Source organism: Eulemur rufifrons, chromosome 2 (assembly GCF_041146395.1).
Source record: "Eulemur rufifrons isolate Redbay chromosome 2, OSU_ERuf_1, whole genome shotgun sequence".
Classification (NCBI taxonomy): domain Eukaryota; kingdom Metazoa; phylum Chordata; class Mammalia; order Primates; family Lemuridae; genus Eulemur; species Eulemur rufifrons.
In genome coordinates this window covers 30425401-30443296 of record NC_090984.1, presented here as the reverse complement: position 1 = coordinate 30443296, position 17896 = coordinate 30425401, and the positions used below count along the sequence as shown (strand labels likewise).

Sequence of the window (17896 nt, the reverse complement as noted above, 5' to 3'; positions counted from 1 at the left end):
CCGCCAGAAAGCCCGGTGGACGATTGGGCGTTCATTCAACCTATCCTTCAATTCATAAATACTATTTTTACTGAGCTTTCTAGGTGTGGAGCTACTCGTTCCGCATACAGCGGGACTAAGAGATACAGGTTTTCTCCTCATGGAACTACCTGTCTAGTAAAGAAAACACATTAATCAAGTAATCGTGCAAACGTAGATGTAGATGTACAATGAATACTTGATATAGTCAAAGAGGTTGGGAAAGGTTGTCCTGAAGATTTGAGACTTCAGCTGAGATCTAAATGATGAATATGAGTTACATAGAAAAAGAGAGGGAAGCACAGTCTAGATGGGAACATGTTCAAAGGCCCCCTAGTAGATAGGAGTGTGTCTCGTGGGAGGATTGATAGAATACCAGCCGTGGATAAAGCACAGAAAGCCTGAGGGGAGTTTGGTGATCCTGGGGAGGTGGACAGAAATCATAACGTCCAGGGTCTCATATCTTAAGAACAACGGGAAACTATTGATTTTAAGCAGGAGGGGAAGGGAAGGCAGTGCCACATTAGATTTTTTAAATTAAACTCTACTTTAGACAATTGTGGATTCATAGGCAATTGTAAGAAGCAATACGGGGAGAATCTGTGTACCTTTAACCCAATTTCCCCTACTGGTAACATCTTGCAAAATTATAGTACAATATCATAACCAAGATATTGACATTGATAAAGTCAAGACAGAACATTTCCATCACTGGCAGGATTCCTCATTTGTCCTTGTAAACGGAAAAAAAAGCCAAACTCTGTAAAATAATTTTAAAGAGATTTACTCTGAGCCAAATTTGAGGACCATGACCCAGAGCCATGCTCAAGTCTTGAGCAAGTGGATTTGCTGTGGTTGGGTTACAGTTTGGTTTTATACATTTCAGGGAGCCAGGGGTTACAGGTAAAGTCATAAATCCATACGTGGAAGGCATACATTGGTTTAGCCCGAAAAAGTGGGCTTACAGGCCTTGAGAAATGAGAGGGGATGATGGGACCCAAAACATATGTGGAGTGATTGAGTTTTCGTTAACAGGAATTCTTCAGTTTTAACTAGAAAGGTTGCATGATGAAGTGGGTAGATTTATAGACAGTAGGACGATGAGTTCCATCTGATGATGATCTCTCAATGAAATATGAGGCAATGTCTTTAGCTGGACAGAGAGACTATTAAATGGTAGTCTCAGAGTATTAATAGGTAAGTCATTGTTATCTAAGGCTCCCTATTTGCTGTTTTACACCTCTGAGATTTTGATTTAATTCTCATTATTCTTTTCTGGCTTATTCCTACATGTTCTTACAGACCCATCTTCTGTACCACCACACCTGGTACTTCACCTCCACTATTAAAATGCACTGAAATTTGTGTTTGCTTCCCCTACAAGACTAGTTTCTTGGGCCGGGCACAGTGGCTCACGCCTGTAATCCTAGCACTCTAGGAGGCCAAGGCAGGATAGCTCGAGGTCAGGAGTTCGAGACCAGCCTAAGCAAGAGCGAGACCCAGTCTCTACTAAAAATAGAAAGAAATTATATGGACAACTAAAAATATATATAGAAAAATTAGCCGGGCATGGTGGTGCATGCCTGTAGTCCCAGCTACTCGGGAGGCTGAGGCAGGAGGATCGCTTGAGCCCAGGAGTTTGAGGTTGCTGTGAACTAGGCTGACGGCATTCTAGCCTAGGCAACAGAGTGAGACTCTGTCTCAAAAAAAAAAGTAGTTTCAGGCCGGGCGCGGTGGCTCACGCCTGTAATCCTATCACTCTGGGAGGCCGAGGCAGGTGGATCACTCGAGGTCAGGAGTTCGAGACCAGCCTGAGCAAGAGTGAGACCCCCGTCTCTACTAAAAATAGAAAGAAATTATATGGACAACTAAAATATATATATATATATATATATATATACACACACACACACACAAAAATTAGCCGGGCATGGTGGCGCATGTCTGTAGTCCCAGCTACTCGGGAGGCTGAGGCAGTAGGATCGCTTAAGCCCAGGAGTTTGAGGTTGCTGTGAGCTAGACTGACGCCACGGCACTCACTCTAGCCCGGGCAACAGAGTGAGACTCTGTCTCAAAAAAAAAAAAAAAAAAAAAGTAGTTTCTTAAAAATCTTGATCTGGATCCCTAGCGTCATGTTCTGTGAGGGACACTTAAGTAAGGATTTTCAATAAAAACCTTAAATTTTGTGGATCTACAACTAGAAGAGTTAGAGGCCTATGAAGTGCCACAGATTAACCAATCCCTAGAATAAAGCAGCTCATATGACAACTGTGCCCTTTTAAAAATGGCACTGCTTTGGCCCTGCTTGTTGTTGTCAATGCAAGTTGCAGTATGGACACACCACCACGTTGGCTTTCATTTAGACCTTTTGTTTTATTCAAATGCCAAAACATAAGTTCCAAGATACAAATTGTAGTTAGACTCAGTTGTGTTTGATTTAAAAACATCGATTATGCTTTGTTAGCAACTTCCAAAACCAAATGTAAGTTGTTGTAACTAAAATGTCTCCCAGCCCATTTTTGGAGGATTACCCTCTACATGTTTAGAAGCTAGTCTGATCTCCACTCTACAAAAAGGAAAATGATGCTATAAGAGAAAGATAATGAACAGAATTATAATATGAAAGACTTCCTGAGAAGATCTTGAACCATTATTGGGGAGACTAAGAAGGATACCTATTTCTGCGCCATATTATAGTGACTATCCTTAAATACTCTATAATACAAAGTGCATTTCTGGTCCTACCCCAGCCATAAATAGGTATCTTACATCCCTTTTCATTACATCATAGAAGGCTCAACTCTTCATCAACAGGATTTAGAATTTGCTAATAGCTTAAGGTTTTTTTCATAAGCAAAAGTAGGTAAAAGGAAAACTCTAGAGTCTATAAACCAAAAAAAAAAAAAAAAACTCTGATTTATAATAATTATAAATGAGATTGCATTGAATAATATAGAAACTTGTGTCATTACAGAAGGAAAGAAAAAAACTTAAAAGGTACCCAAACCCAAATATTTTAATAATTATGGAATCAAATGATACAATTTTCAAGTACCAAATGTCCCCCCTACTTTTTAGTTTTGTAATATAATGAATGTTAGTAACATATGTTAGTGTGACATATTCACTTTGGCAGATAGCAAAACACATATTTTCTTTAATGTTCTGTGAAGCCAAAGAATTAAACAAATGTTCGGCACCAAAACACAAAACAAAAAAACTAGCTCAGTACTTTAGGTAAGTAAACAATATCAGGATATTTAGTTCCGCATATAGCCATTGCTATGGCTAATACTGCATGCTATTTATAGAATCAGATGTATAATCTTTTTCTGAAGATTTAAGCCAGACTTCAATTCCATCTACTCACTCATGGTACCAAAATGGATCAAAGATGGCAAATAAATCAGACAAATCAGTAAGAGAATGGCCTTTTTTATAGTGCCAATTGGGAAGTTAGTGTCATGCATTAGCAGATAAGACTAAGAATATAGCTAAACAAATCATCAAAATATGGTTCTTGAGGGTATTTTTTCATGAAATTTTTAACAATTTGAAAACTACCTGGTCCAATTTTTCACATGAATAAAATTCTGGTATTTTCAGGAAACAAATGTAAGTAGAAAAAGGTAACACTAAAGAATGGTATCCCAACATTTAATTTTAAAGAATTTATTTTCCCATTTGTAGAGTAACATTATTGTAAAATCCACAGTTATTGCAATACCTGCATTGCTTAAAAGAATTCCTAAGAATTTTGTTAAAGCATATTTTTTAAAAACTGAACCAAAATAATGTACATTTATCTCTAAACATTGTATCATTAAAGTCCACATAATGTCCTCTGTATAAATCAATGTGATGTTACAATAATATACATGATCTGATTCTTATCCTAAAGGCTTCTCTGACCATGTACGATAGCCAAGATAGATCCAATGCCTTTAATATCAGACTGTAGAGACAGTTATGATCCTAAACAAAAGAAGGAGAAGCTTTATATACAGGACAGGACTCTGACAGTTTAGCTGTTCGCAGCATCTGCCTGGCGAGGCCATCCTTCTTCTTCAACGCCAGAGTCATATTCCTCTTCGGAGGATTCTTTTGTTGGAGCCCTATAATGAAAAGCCATGTTTATTTGTTTTTTAAATAAAAATTGGAGTTAAACATGATTTCTAGACTTAGAATAGTAAATTAATCATCTAGCTAAAAAAGCCACAAAAATAGAAAATATTCAGGGCATTTTAAATATTGTTTGCATAGTAGTGAAATGTGGGAAACAGATTACACAACCAAGAGTTGCAAATAAATTTCCCAACATTTTCCCTAACAAATTTATTACTGAATTAAATGGACAAATGTTCAATTATGAAGGGTTAAAAAATCCTTTTCTCCAACAAATAAAGTAGAATCTGTTATTTCAACTCAAATGTTTTAATTTAGCATATGTATGTGGTAAAGAAGCTGATTACTTCTGACCGAATCTGACTTGACTCAAATTAGTCAAACTTATGATTTAGACCATCACAATTCCTTTTAAAGTCACATATCAATGTCATTAAACAAGAGAAATAAAAGATTACATCTTTCTGAATAACTGAGGCTGTTCAAAACCAATTAACTGCCTCCAAAGTTATCTTGGAAGATAAACAAACATAAAACATATACCTTGTGACTGAGTTCAACTGAAACCTAACTTGTGTGTAGGTAACATTAACATTAAGCTCTGTATAATAAATACTTATTGAATAAATCAGGGTTAGTAAACTATTAGATTTTGCAAGCCAAATCTAGTCCATTGCCTCTTTTTGTAAATAAAGATTTATTGGAACCCAAACATACTCATTTATTTACATATCGTCCATGGCTGCTTTTGTGCCATGAGGGCAGTGTTGAGTAGTTGTAATACAGACTTTATGGACCTAACGTATTTCTCAGGCCCTTTATTAGAAAGTTTGCTGACCCCTGGAATAGATAAATAAAGCAGTGAAAGATATGTTGAATTTATCAACTGATATGATATAGTACTGGGAGAAAAAATTATGATAAAGTTTTGGACTTGTGAAAGACATAAAAAAGTCATTCAAAGACTTTTAGAGAATTAGTAGCAAAAATTCATTTTAATCTCATTTGTATTGGTTTTATGTCTCTTTTGATACTTTTTTTTAGGAGAAAATAGAGGTTGATTTTGAAGATCAATTTTCAAAAAAGACACAAAAATACTATTATTTTATAAACTCAAATTAGATTTTTCTACAGAAAACTTAAGATTATTGCTTCCCTTACAAGCATAAGGATTTTTATGTAATTTTTAAATGACAGACCAATAACCCACAGCAAGAAGGAGCTGATCTTAAATTTTAGATCTGTTCTGGCTTGAAAATATACTTTACCGAACATATCCTGGTTCCTTTTTTCCTTCTACTACTTCTTTGTCAACCTCCACACAAACAATATCAGAATTAGGGACTTCAAACATTGGTTCTAGTAACAGCTTTTCCTAAAGAGATAAAAAGTAATGATTTACATGGAAAACAGGTTACAAACAAAATTCTATAAATCACCAATTGAATCTACTCACTCAAAAAGTATTATTTCACTCTGTATTATGCACTAGGAACTGAGTGCTGAATGTATGCACTCATACATATGTAAAGCATTTTTTTTTTTTTTTTTTTAAAGAGATGAGGTCTTCCTGTATTACCCAGGCTGGTCTCTAACCCCTGGGCTCAAGTGATCTTCCTGCCTTAGCCTCCCGAGTAGCTGGAACTATAAGCGCAAACCACTGCACCCGGCTCATATTCTTAATATTAAAATAGCTTCTAACTAAATTCAGAGAAGTTGGCACGGCTGGCGCACAGACACCACAGTGAGCAGAGGGTGGGGAGAAGTGTCAGACTGAAGTGGGTTTGTAGGGCTGGTCCCAAAGGAAAAGAAAGGGTTCTGGAAGAGTGACTAGCTGTCCATAATTAGCATAGCTAACATTTCTATTGCTTTTTACCGCTCACAAAGAGCTTTCTCACGTGATCCTCACAACAGGCGTGGCGCAGTAGACTGGGGCTCGGTAGAGGTTTGGACCCGGTTTCACAGACAAACAAACTAGGTCCAGAAAAGTTGTGGTTCACTCAAGGTCACGCAGCTAGAAGGGGAAAGAAGCCGAGCCAGGACTCAAACCAGTTGTTCGGATTGAGAATTCTGGATTAGAGAAAAATGGGAAACAGAAGGGGAGGGAAAGCAACCATAACGAGGAGAGGTTCTGTTTAAGGTGGTCTCAAATAAGATAGAATTGTTTTGCTACAGGGAGAAGTAAGAATAGCCTAAAACAGGAAGTGCAACGCATTCTGGAGAAGGATAAAACTGTAATGCCAAACCTAGTACTTTTACAGATACTGAGTTCCAGATAGTCCTGGCCAACTTGGGAGAGTGGCATTTCTGGGTTCCAGCCACCCTCCTCTCCCCTAGTCTTGAAGAGGGGCAGAGAGTGTAAGTGAGAGATTGAGGAGAAGAGGAAAGGGGTGGAGTCACTGGAGTGACTAAGTCCCTGATAACTGAGGTCACTGCTGCCTGGTCACACTGGGGGGAATGACACGACACCCAAGCCTAGGGCAGGCTGAGGCAAGGATCACTTCCTGGTGTTCTCAACTAGCTGCGGCAAATAAGGAGGAAGACACTCTCAAAAGTCCCTTCTCTCTGCTGCGGGTGACTCAGGAGTTCTCCCTCCTGACTCATTTAAGAATAGGGAGAGGGAAGGCAGGACTTGTATAAAGAAGGGTTTAATGGGGGAATCTGCCACCTCCCCGGATCATAAATACCCTCAACTTGGTGTTTACAAGTTCAAGTTCTTCCCACCAAGCATGAACTAGTCCCCCAAAGTCTCCCACCAATGACCCACCTGGAGACCCACAAAAACAGTACGGAGGTTGGGAGGTTGAGTGAGAGCAAATGTATAAACTCAAAAGGACAAAAATGAAAATACTACTAAGTGTCAGGACTGAAAAAAAACAAATAACTAAATTTAGAGAAGGCTTTCTATAAAGGTAAGCTATTTATCAGCAGTAGTGGCTTTTTTTTTGTCAACATGCACATATAAAAGACTATATTTTCAGACTCAAATGTTAACTCAGAAGTATTTCTGGCTTATTCTATGACTAAGGAGGTCAACTGGTAATCCTGAATTTGAAAACAGTTTAATCTTAAATCATCTCTACCAAGCTCTTCAATTTCAAACTATGACTTAAAATGAGCGTTTGCCTCAAGAGCTGCAGTAGATCTAAAGTTGTTTACTATAGATAACTACTAGTTTTGCCTACATGTAGGGGCCGGATTATACTCCATCTAAAGGAAAATACTGGCTGAGTACACCAAATTTTCTAAAAAATGTCAACTATATAACCTTTACTTCTAGTTTGCATGTTTACAAATCTGTCCTGAATCAGTAACACCTTAAGTCCAGGCTCTCATCAGAAAGCATAATATCAAACTGTCTGTGATGAATGTGTAGATCCAATCAAAAGTCCTATTGAGACTGAAGATGTGATAGTTAACAGGGAAATCCTTAAAAGGAAATAGGAACATATTCTTGCTTTGGGAGCTTGCTTAGGGAAATAGTAACCTGCTGTACAGCTAGACCTGGGCATAGCGGGGAGAACTCTAAGGAAGAGAGTGGGTGGTGGCAGGAAAATAGTCCAGGTCCCTAGGATCTGTAACAAAATAAAAAATAGTGAGTTCAACAGGTGTGGTGGCTCATGACCATAATCCCAGCACTTTGGGAGGCTGAGGTGGGAGGACTGTTTGAGGCCAGGAGTTTGAGACTAGCCTGGGCAACATAGTAAGACCCTATCTCAAAAAAAAAAAAAAGGTACCTGCAACCTACTTTCAAACAAATAAACAAGAATGGGGATTTTAATAGTTCTGAAAAAGGGCTCTGAGGCCCATATAGAATTTCTTGAAATTCTCCTTCCCATGATCCTGATTTTCTATTTCATTAATCATATTGTGTGTGTCTTTTGTTGCAAACACCTTTTCTTTTTGGAAAAAAGCAAAATATAATCTACTGTGATAAAAAACCAAAATCATAAAAACCAAAAACATAAAAACAAAATCATAAAGAATTAGGCCAATTCTCTAGATATATTTCCAAAAGAAAAACAGGGAAGCTTAATATTCTCAAAACTCAGACCAAGAAATAATCTAGTTTTTGTAGAATAATGCCAACTTACCATTATGGACCGAAGGCCTCGTGCACCTGTTTTTCGTTCTAGTGCCAATCTGGCTATAGCTTTCAAAGCATCCTCAGTAACATTCAGTTCACACTACAAATACATTAAAAATAAGTTAGAACTTAGATAATCCTTTATAATATAACCATATAGCATTTGATCTATTAACTATTACTACCTATCACCATTGCTGGTCTTCTTAGAATCACACAATTTTAAAACTAAAATAAGTTCCAGAGAGTTAAGTAAACTGATTCAATAATATCCAGAAACACAGGCAGGGTCAGAATCTCTATGTCTTGACTGACCCTATATCCTTTCAGACTGAAGTATCACTTAGACTTTATCATTTTCCTCCTAGAAAATCTCCATTGGGTCCCTATAACTTACTACATTTTAAAGAGTGTTACTAACCCTTTCATCCCATAAGACAAAGGTAAAAACTTCAGACAAGTCCCTTTAAATTACCACAAATTTCATAATAGTAGAGTTCAAATATTGAGATAATATTTTTAAAAATCCCACAAAATACTTTAACAACAGAATTCATACGATCTTGGTATTAAATATTAAAATAGCTTTGCTTATTAATTTCTACCTCCAGAAAATGTAATATTTAAGTGAAGTGACTATTTCCATGGTGTTTTCGAACTCTGCCTTTAAAAAGCACTTGTTTCTGTATCAATTAACCTATGACAGTATCAGTACTATGAATCACAAGTTTGTTCTTAAGCTTGAAGAGGTATTCTAGATTAACATGTACTTTTTTCAACATTACTGGACCTGTATCTTTACACATTCCGACTGAATGATAATTTAGACATCTTTGTCCTCAAGCAACTTACAGTCTATTGGGTGGTGACAGATTAGTAAACTAGCATTTACAGTCCAGTGTACGTACATGGTGCTAATGGAGCACCAAAGTGGAGTCCAGTCATCTAAGTAAGACTAAGGGACCACTGAAAGATTTTAAGCAGGAGAGTAAAAAGAATGAGCCTTGTGTTTATTCACTCAACAAATACTTATTGAGAACTTAATATATATTTGCTGGGAACTGTGCTCAATAATTTTTAAGTGATCCATTCTGGAAGTAAAGAGGAAGATAATGATATTTTGGTGGTGGAGGTCAGACACAGACTAGAGATAGGCAGACCAATTAGGAACCAAATGCATGGGTCAAGGTGAAGAATGATAAAGGGGCTTGACTTGTGGCAGTGACAATGGAAAAGAGGAAACTGATATTTAGTGACACTAAGTTCATAAAACCCAAACCATTTGCTATCTGATTGGTTGTGTGGGCTACAGTGACCTCCAGGTGTCTGGCTACAGAGATGTAGATGTGAGAGTTAATAAAACTTTACCTAGACAAAAGTACATATAGTATGTCACAACAAAAACATTTAGAATTTCAAGGCTGAAAGGACAATCCTGCGTGTCTGGCTTGAAGGGGCTGGACTAGAGTGATGGCATCATTTATCTATACTTGGGCTTTATGCTACAATGACTTTAATTCAAAAGAAATAAAGCCAAATCCTAAATTCAAATGTAACATAATGTGCCTTCCTTGATTCCTAGGTCCATATTTAGTATGGAATAGGCTGGTATTCTAGATGAGCAGGATTCCTTTTAATTTGTTAGGCTAATTTATGTAGAATTTCAATAGCAAGAAAATCATCATTAGGTATGAAAAATAAAAATCTAACCTTATCCATGCTGAATAAGGCCTGGTACTGAGGAATAACAGCATTACGTGGCTCAGTCAGTATTTGTACAAGTGTTTTCTCATCTAGGCTATGCAAAGGAACTACCACAGGCAACCGTCCCACAAACTCAGGAATCATGCCAAATTCAATGAGATCTCTGGCTTCCACGTGACGTAATAACCGATCTTTTTCTTCAATGTCTTGGTGAGTATTTGATTCTCCACTTCGATTAGCAAGGTCTGCAGCAGCTGCAGCCCTTCTGCCTTTTCCCAGATTAGAAGGTGTTCCAAATCCAAGGTACTGCCAAACAAATGATGCATATTATAAATAGTAGAATGAAGTTGCATTGCGTTAGGTACTTTACATGCACAATTCACGTTATCTTAGCCCCAACTCTATCAAGGTTCTATTATCAATCACATTTTACAAAGCAAAAAAACAGGCTTAGAGAGACGAAGTACCTTGACCAAGGTCTTGTTGTTTGAAGTGGCAAAGCCAGAATTTGAACTCAGGTCTGTCTGCCTTCAGAGCTGAGAACCTAACAACTATGTAATAACCAACCCTCAAAGAATGAATTCTAATAAAAGTAGATAAGTAAGAACTATAAAAGAAGTCCCCAGAATAATTAGGTAGCAGGGCTTATACAAGACTTCTAGACATGTGTGGCTTCTAAAAGGTGTAAAAAATATAAAAATGGAGACAGTAATTTTTTTGTAACCAAAGTTAATTTTGTAATATGGTAAACTAGAGTAGTGCCTATGGAACAAGCAGCCTTATGAGAAAATTACCCTCAAGTGTCTTACGTAACTGCTAACCATTCTACTAAAATCATGATTTTGGGCTGCATACATCAGCCTATGAGTTAGATAATTTAGATTTTGTAAAGCACACATAAGGATGACATCAAAAATACTAACTTTGCTGAACAAGGGTGGAGATATAAAGGCATAGATCTTGCTTCGGTCAACATAAACTGTACTCCAGGCAACTGTCAGATCAAGTTTAATTTTACATGTCATACAGCTTGTCAAAAGAACAGAAGTAAATGATATGTGAGAATATAGCCTAAGCTAAAAATCTGTTTGCAATGGACTGAATATTTATGTCCCCCAAAATTCGCATGTCCTAACCCCCAAGGTGATGGTATCAGGAGGTAGAGCCTTTGGGCAGTCATTACGTCATAAAGGTGGAGTCCTCATGAATGGGATTAGTGCCCTTATAAAGAGACCCCAGAAAGATCCCTCCCTGTTCTGCCACATGAGGTTACAGTGAGAAGATGGCTTTCTATGAAGAAGCAGGTCCTCACCAGACACAGAATCTGCTGGTACCCTGATCTTGGACTTCCTAGTCCCCAGTACTATGAGAAATAAATTTCTGTTGTTTGTGAGCTACCCAGTCTATGGTATTTTGTTACCGCAGCCTAAAGAGACTAAGATACTATTCCTCTGACCATGTAGAGAATGCATTAGAAAGCAAAATACCCTTCATTCAATAATTTAAAAATTATATATGAGCATATATAATATATATACACATGCTTCTTTCACATAAATATGTATTCATATATAAACATTTATTAAGCATTATTATAAAATGCTGGGGATACAAGCCTGAAGACAGCCCTTATGCTAAAGGGGCTTATTTAGAGGGAGAACACATGAGGGCATTAAGTTTCATGGGCATAATAACAGATGACTGTACAGGGCACTGTGACACTGTAAAGGAAAAAGTTTCATGTATTGGGGAGAGAATCAACCAAGAAAGCCTTCATAGAGGAACTGATTAATCATTTAACAGTTTGAGTTTTAAAAGATGAACAGGTATTTTGCCTACTGGATTGAGATAGGGGAGGGCATTAGCAAAGGCAAAAGGCATTGTTTAGGACTGTAAGCAGTTTCATAAGGCTAAAATTTAGATATATTACTTAATATTGTACCTTTTCCTTTCCACGAGGGTTGATAAAAACAACAGCCACATGGATATTTTTAATCCTCTATAAAATCATTCTCGAAGAGTCTTACATCTCTCTCTCCTTTTCATAAAGATCTACATGACAAATTTTTTACAAACTTTGTATCTCCTGAAGACCTCATATACTTCCTCTTTCAGGTAGTAAGAACTAGGGCCTATGATTTCCCCCTAATATTCATTAGGTTCACAGCTAAATGGTGTGACTTAATTCCCAATAAATCAGAACTATGAGTTAAACCTTTCTTGTACATGTTTCTGATTCTTTTTCTGACATTCATTTTAACTGTTCTGTTCTACATGTTTTCTAGTTTCAAATCCTTTTTGGAAGTATTAAGAATTATTAATTATAAATCAATATCAGAACACGGTCTCTGCTTTTGGTTACAGAATTTCAGATATAAGGTTATCTCGGCCGGGCGCGGTGGCTCACGCCTGTAATCCTAGCACTCTGGGAGGCCGAGGTGGGTGGATCGCTCAAGGTCAGGAGTTCGAGACCAGCCTGAGCAAGAGCGAGACCCCGTCTCTACTAAAAATAGAAAGAAATTATATGGACAACTAAAAATATATATATAGAAAAATTAGCCGGGCATGGTGGCGCATGCCTGTAGTCCCAGCTACTCGGGAGGCTGAGGCAGTAGGATCGCTTGAGCCCAGGAGTTTGAGGTTGCTGTGAGCTAGGCTGACGCCATGGCACTCACTCTAGCCTGGGCAACAAAGTGAGACTCTGTCTCAAAAAAAAAAAAAAAATAAGGTTATCTCTTTCTCAACACATACACAAAAAGATAATTTCTTCTAATTTGCTAGGCTAATTTATGCAGAATTTCAATAGCAAGAAAAACAAATTTTCACATTTAATATATGTTTTTCCTGCTACTGAAATTCTACATCAAAAAAAAAAAAAAAAAAAAAAGAAATTCTACACCAATTAGCAGAAAAATAAAAATCTAACCTTATCCATGCTGAGTAAGGCCTGGTACTGAGGAATAACAACATTACATGGCTCAGTTAGTATTTGTAAAAGTATTTTCTCATCTAGGCTAGGCAAAGGAGCTACCATGGGCAACCATTAGCAGCATTATTATTACTTTTTTTTTTACTACTACTGAATTGCTACTTAAACTAATGCATTCAAGGCTAAGAAGACTTATAGCAAGCAATATAGCAAACAGCTGATTTATGACATACTCATTTAGGTAGAATGCTATATAATATAAAAGTGATCATTTGTGGCTATTATGTAAAACACAAAAACATGGAAAATATAGGTGTTTTCTGAGCTTCTTATGTTGACATTACATTTTATTGTCATCAGTCAACAAATAGGTATGGGGCATGTACCTTCAAGATTTGAAGAAACAGTCCCAGCCCCAGTTAACAGCAGGGCTTATAAGGATGCTTAAAAAACATATATAAAACTAGGCAGGATCACAACCCTTCCCTCTAAATCCCAAAATGCTTCCCTCCGTTTGTGAGTGTCGGCAGTGATCTAAGACTCTATAAGCAGGGGCAATGGAGATAAGCTGCTTATTGGGCTCTAGTGAATTGGGCAGGAGGAATGAATAGAAATTTTACTGATATAGCATCTAACTAGAATAATAAAAGAACTCCTTAAATAAAATATTAAATTGAACTCATCAAGTTAAACTTTAAAAATGCCTGCATATAGATGATATTTAGAAATCTTCTAATTTATTGCTCTGAAAATTTTTTGAAAACTAGGAATAGTTTTTAAAAACTAACTTAACATCATCTATAGGTTCTTGGAAACTGCAACTTTAAGGGAAAGATGTATAGCAGGTCTATGAATAACATCATTTCCTTCTAACATCAATAAGAAAAAAAATTGGTTTTGTTATCCATGATTTTGCTTAAAGTCACAGTTTCTAAGAATCTATCAATAATGCTAAGTGAGGACTTACTGTATGTTTCTGATCTGCTCTAAGAAAACCTAACTCTTAAAAATTCATGATGGGTAGCCAGCAGATATGAGAATAGAAACTGAGTATCCATCCTTTAAATGCTCTCTATCCTTTTAGTAACCACTCAGATACACTTACCTTTTCATTTTTCCTCCTGCTTATGATTCTGTCTAAGCCATTGAAAGCACCAGATGCAACAAACAGGATGTTTGTTGTATCAACTTGTACTGTTTCTCCACGTAGCTTTCGGGAATTCTTTTCTGGAACATTGACTATTGTGCCTTCTAGTAGTTTTAGTAGACCCTAAAGAATGAATGATTTATAGCATCACCATATAAGCATATTATTTACTGTATTTTAGATAATGGGATTCAATGGGGAAAATAATATGTGGTTATGGTCCATGAGGATAACTAATGAAAACTCCCACATTTCTACAACATGAAAATCTAATGCATTTATCACATTAATAATTCATAAATTTGTTTGAAATGATTACAGGACTCTTGAAACATCGTAATTTAGCAAACAGCCAACCTAAGAGGTTGTTTTTGACAGTGAAGACATAACTTCTGACATAAAGACAGAATCACGACATTATAAAAGAGCACCCACATATGGTGGGAATATTCAAAATTTGAAAATAGTTGAACCTATGTCTTTCACATAAATTAAAATTCTATTCTCCTAAACTTTGAGAATACCTATATTTTGAGATGCCTTATTAAAAAAATTATCCCGCACATTTTATTATATAAGTGTTATCATACCTATGTCTCTGTCAAAAAAAAAAGTGAAGCAATTCTCCTCATCCTTTAGTAGTTTATGTTATAATCAGTTACCATTAAAAGGTCAAGTTGACCAACAGATTATTGTGATTTCAGCTATGACTCTGCAAGGAATGAAATACTAATTTGTATCTATCTTCTAACTAAATGGAAGGTGTAAGAAACATGTACATAGTTCATTCATGTCTAGTCAGAACCAGAACTTTCTTCAAGAGTCTTCTAAAAATGTTTAACTGGGCCTTTGAGGAATAAAAACAACAAAGATTAAATTTCATTTTTTCTGTTTTTCAAAATATTTTCAATTTCCTAAGCAAGGTAATTTGTTATTAAAAATCATCAACAACTTTCTTTTAGGATTTGACCTACTTTAAAATGGTATGTGGAGTTTGGGGTGGGAGAAATAAACAAAACAGAATCTAATTGAATGTGAAACCAAACGTACAATATTTGGGAGAGGTTGATGTATTCCTTTTAGTGGGCTTGAACAAAATATTCAACTGCTTACTTGCTGAACGCCTTCTCCACCTACATCCCGCAACTGATGAATGCCTGGCACACTGCCAATCTTATCTACTTCATCCAGAAAGACAATTCCTATAATTTAAGGAGGATTCAATTTATAATATGAAAAAGACAGACACAAGATAGGCTCAGATTTAAAAGAGTAGGTAGCTAGAGAGCAAGGTTATTTATTCAATCTTTCATATTTAACATATGCAATGGCTTGATATTCTAAAAATACACTCCTCTCTCTCCCATTCATCACTCTGTACAACTTTTTTGTAATTTATTTTATAGAATATCATTTGGGTATGATAACCAAATCTCTTAAACAACAGTTTCTTACCCTACCAAAGTTTCTAAGTTCTTAATAGCACAGAAGTAGAAGGTATATGCAGTGCTGGTAATAGCAAAACTTTAGCTTGCTTTTACCCTTTGCCACCTATATTCTTGCCTTAAAGGAATTTGAACAGGGAGCTGTCAAGCTCTTTGTGTAAACAAGGACAGATGATAGATGGAGAAAGGAGAAATGCAGCATCTATGACATCCTGTAGGTCAACAGGCTAAACTGCTTCTAAACTCATCCAGCATTCTCCTCCCTTGCCCCCACCTCATCTCTTCCCTAACCCAAGCATTAGGATAGGAGTCCAAAGTGGTTATGGTCAATGAGCATAACTAATGAAAACTCTCACATTTCTACAACTAACATGAGAATCTAACGTCCATTAATAATTCATAAATTTATTTGAGTTAGACTAAGAAAAGCAATGATAATACAGTATTAAGGACCTAATGGAATAATAATTTGGCCTGTTGTCACCCTAGCAGCCATCTTATGACAATAAGGCAAAGCAAACTTTGTGGCCCTTAATTAGTATGCAGAAATTATATAACATGGGTATTTTTATATAATTACAGAATTCTAGTCCTTGACTCAAAATAAGAATTCTATTATCTCTTAACACTAAAACTAAACCTGGGGACAGACGAGCTATGCTGAAAACATACCTTGTTGTGCCTTTTCTACATTATAATTGGCATCTTGGAGCAGTTTGGCAATCACAGATTCAATATCTTCACCTACGTATCCAGCCTGAGTCAGAGTTGTACAGTCACAGATAGCAAAAGGGACATCAAGGCATTTAGCTAAAGTTTGTGCCAGCAGGGTTTTACCTACAAATAGAAACAGTAACTAAACATTTACTAAAAATATATTGGCACACAATTTTTTAACAAAAATGCAAAATAAATTTGAGTAGTATATAATAAAAAGTTAATTGCTACATCCTTTTTCTACTACGATTTAGATCTAGTTGTTTGTTATTTACTTTATTATTCCTGTTAAGATGTTAGAAACTGGCCTGAAGGGCAACAGCTATGCCTCAAATTTAGCTTGAAGCCTATGCAGGACACTGATAATGTATCTGGAAGACTGGCCTTAGATTTTCTTCTCAAGAGCCAGAATGCCCCAATCATAAGATACAGGTTATAGAATCATTTATATTCTATTTTTTTAAATGAGTAGGAAATTTTCTCAGGAAGTTATTTACCTGACCCAGTTGGTCCAAGCAGCAAAATATTACTTTTTTCAAGTTTTATGTCATCGTGAGAAGAATCCAATACTTCACCTCCTCGTTTTTCCTGAGGTATTTGTTGATTTACCTGTTGCTGCATTGATGCTCCTAAAGCATTACCATGTGGGCTAATTCCAGCAATCTGAAGCAATTCTGAAAAAATGCCAAAGGAATAACTTGAGCTTCATTTAAATTTACTTGAAAAAAATGCCCCATAAAACCCTACATCTAAAACCAACTATCTATTTAGAAAAATTTAAATATTTTGACATTCTGTCTTACCTAAAAAGGAAGAAATCTCAACTTATCTCGTCACAAAGATACACACACAATGATCATACAAGAAACCTCAAGCTGGCCAGGAGCGGTGGCTCATGCCTGTAAATCCTAGCAACTCTGGGAGGCCGAGGCGGGAGGATTGCTCGAGCTCAGGAGTTCAAGACCAGCCTGAGCAAGAGTGAGACCCCATCTCTACTAAAAATAGAAAGAAATGGACAACTAAAAATATATCTAGAAAAAATTAGCTGGCCATGGTGGCACATGCCTGTAGTCCCAGCTACTTGGGAGGCTGAGGCAGAAGGATTGCTTGAGCCCGTAATACCTGTCCTATTAATATCAAACATATGGTTGGAAGGTATAAGAACAAAATGCAACTGATTTGGAGGCGGGTGGATCGCTCAAGATCAGGAGTTCAAGACCAGCCTGAGCAAGAGCGAGACCCCATCTCTACTAAAAATAGAAAGAAATTATCTGGCCAACTAAAATATATGTAGAAAAAATTAGCCGGGCATGGTGGCGCATGCCTGTAGTCCCAGCTACTCGGGAGGCTGAGGCGGTAGGATCGCTTAAGCCCAGGAGTTTGAGGTTGCTGTGAGCTAGGCTAACGCCACGGCACTCACTCTAGCCCGGGGAACAAAGCGAGACTCTGTCTCAAAAAAAAAATAATAATAAAAAAATAAATAAATCTGAAGTCCCATATAAAACACAACCACACATGACAATAAATTATATTTAAGCTTTTGAAATATTTGTTTCTAAATCTATTTTCCAAATATTTGAAATATTTGCTTTTTTCCTAAGTTCTTATATACTGCTAACATTTAAGTTACAATACATTACTACATATTACATGACATGTCTTTAAAATACTCACTATAGACTTTCTTTACTAATTCATATTAGTTTCACTAGCCATTAGCTCAC

General features: G+C 36.6%; 1 protein-coding gene across 1 annotated transcript in view; it reads right to left on the bottom strand.

Moving 5' to 3' along the window:
- Nucleotides 1-2400: 2400 nt before the first annotated feature.
- Nucleotides 2401-17896, bottom strand: part of CLPX (caseinolytic mitochondrial matrix peptidase chaperone subunit X) — a 35514-nt gene continuing 20018 nt past the window's right edge. The window contains exons 7-14 of the mRNA XM_069458860.1: nt 16670-16846; nt 16128-16292; nt 15124-15212; nt 13969-14133; nt 9941-10240; nt 8238-8330; nt 5412-5518; nt 2401-4133 (exon numbers count right to left, since the gene is read on the bottom strand). Of these exons, the coding sequence (XP_069314961.1) occupies nt 4043-4133; nt 5412-5518; nt 8238-8330; nt 9941-10240; nt 13969-14133; nt 15124-15212; nt 16128-16292; nt 16670-16846 (1187 nt within the window). The 3' untranslated portion in view covers nt 2401-4042. The remainder of the gene's footprint in view (nt 4134-5411; nt 5519-8237; nt 8331-9940; nt 10241-13968; nt 14134-15123; nt 15213-16127; nt 16293-16669; nt 16847-17896) is intronic.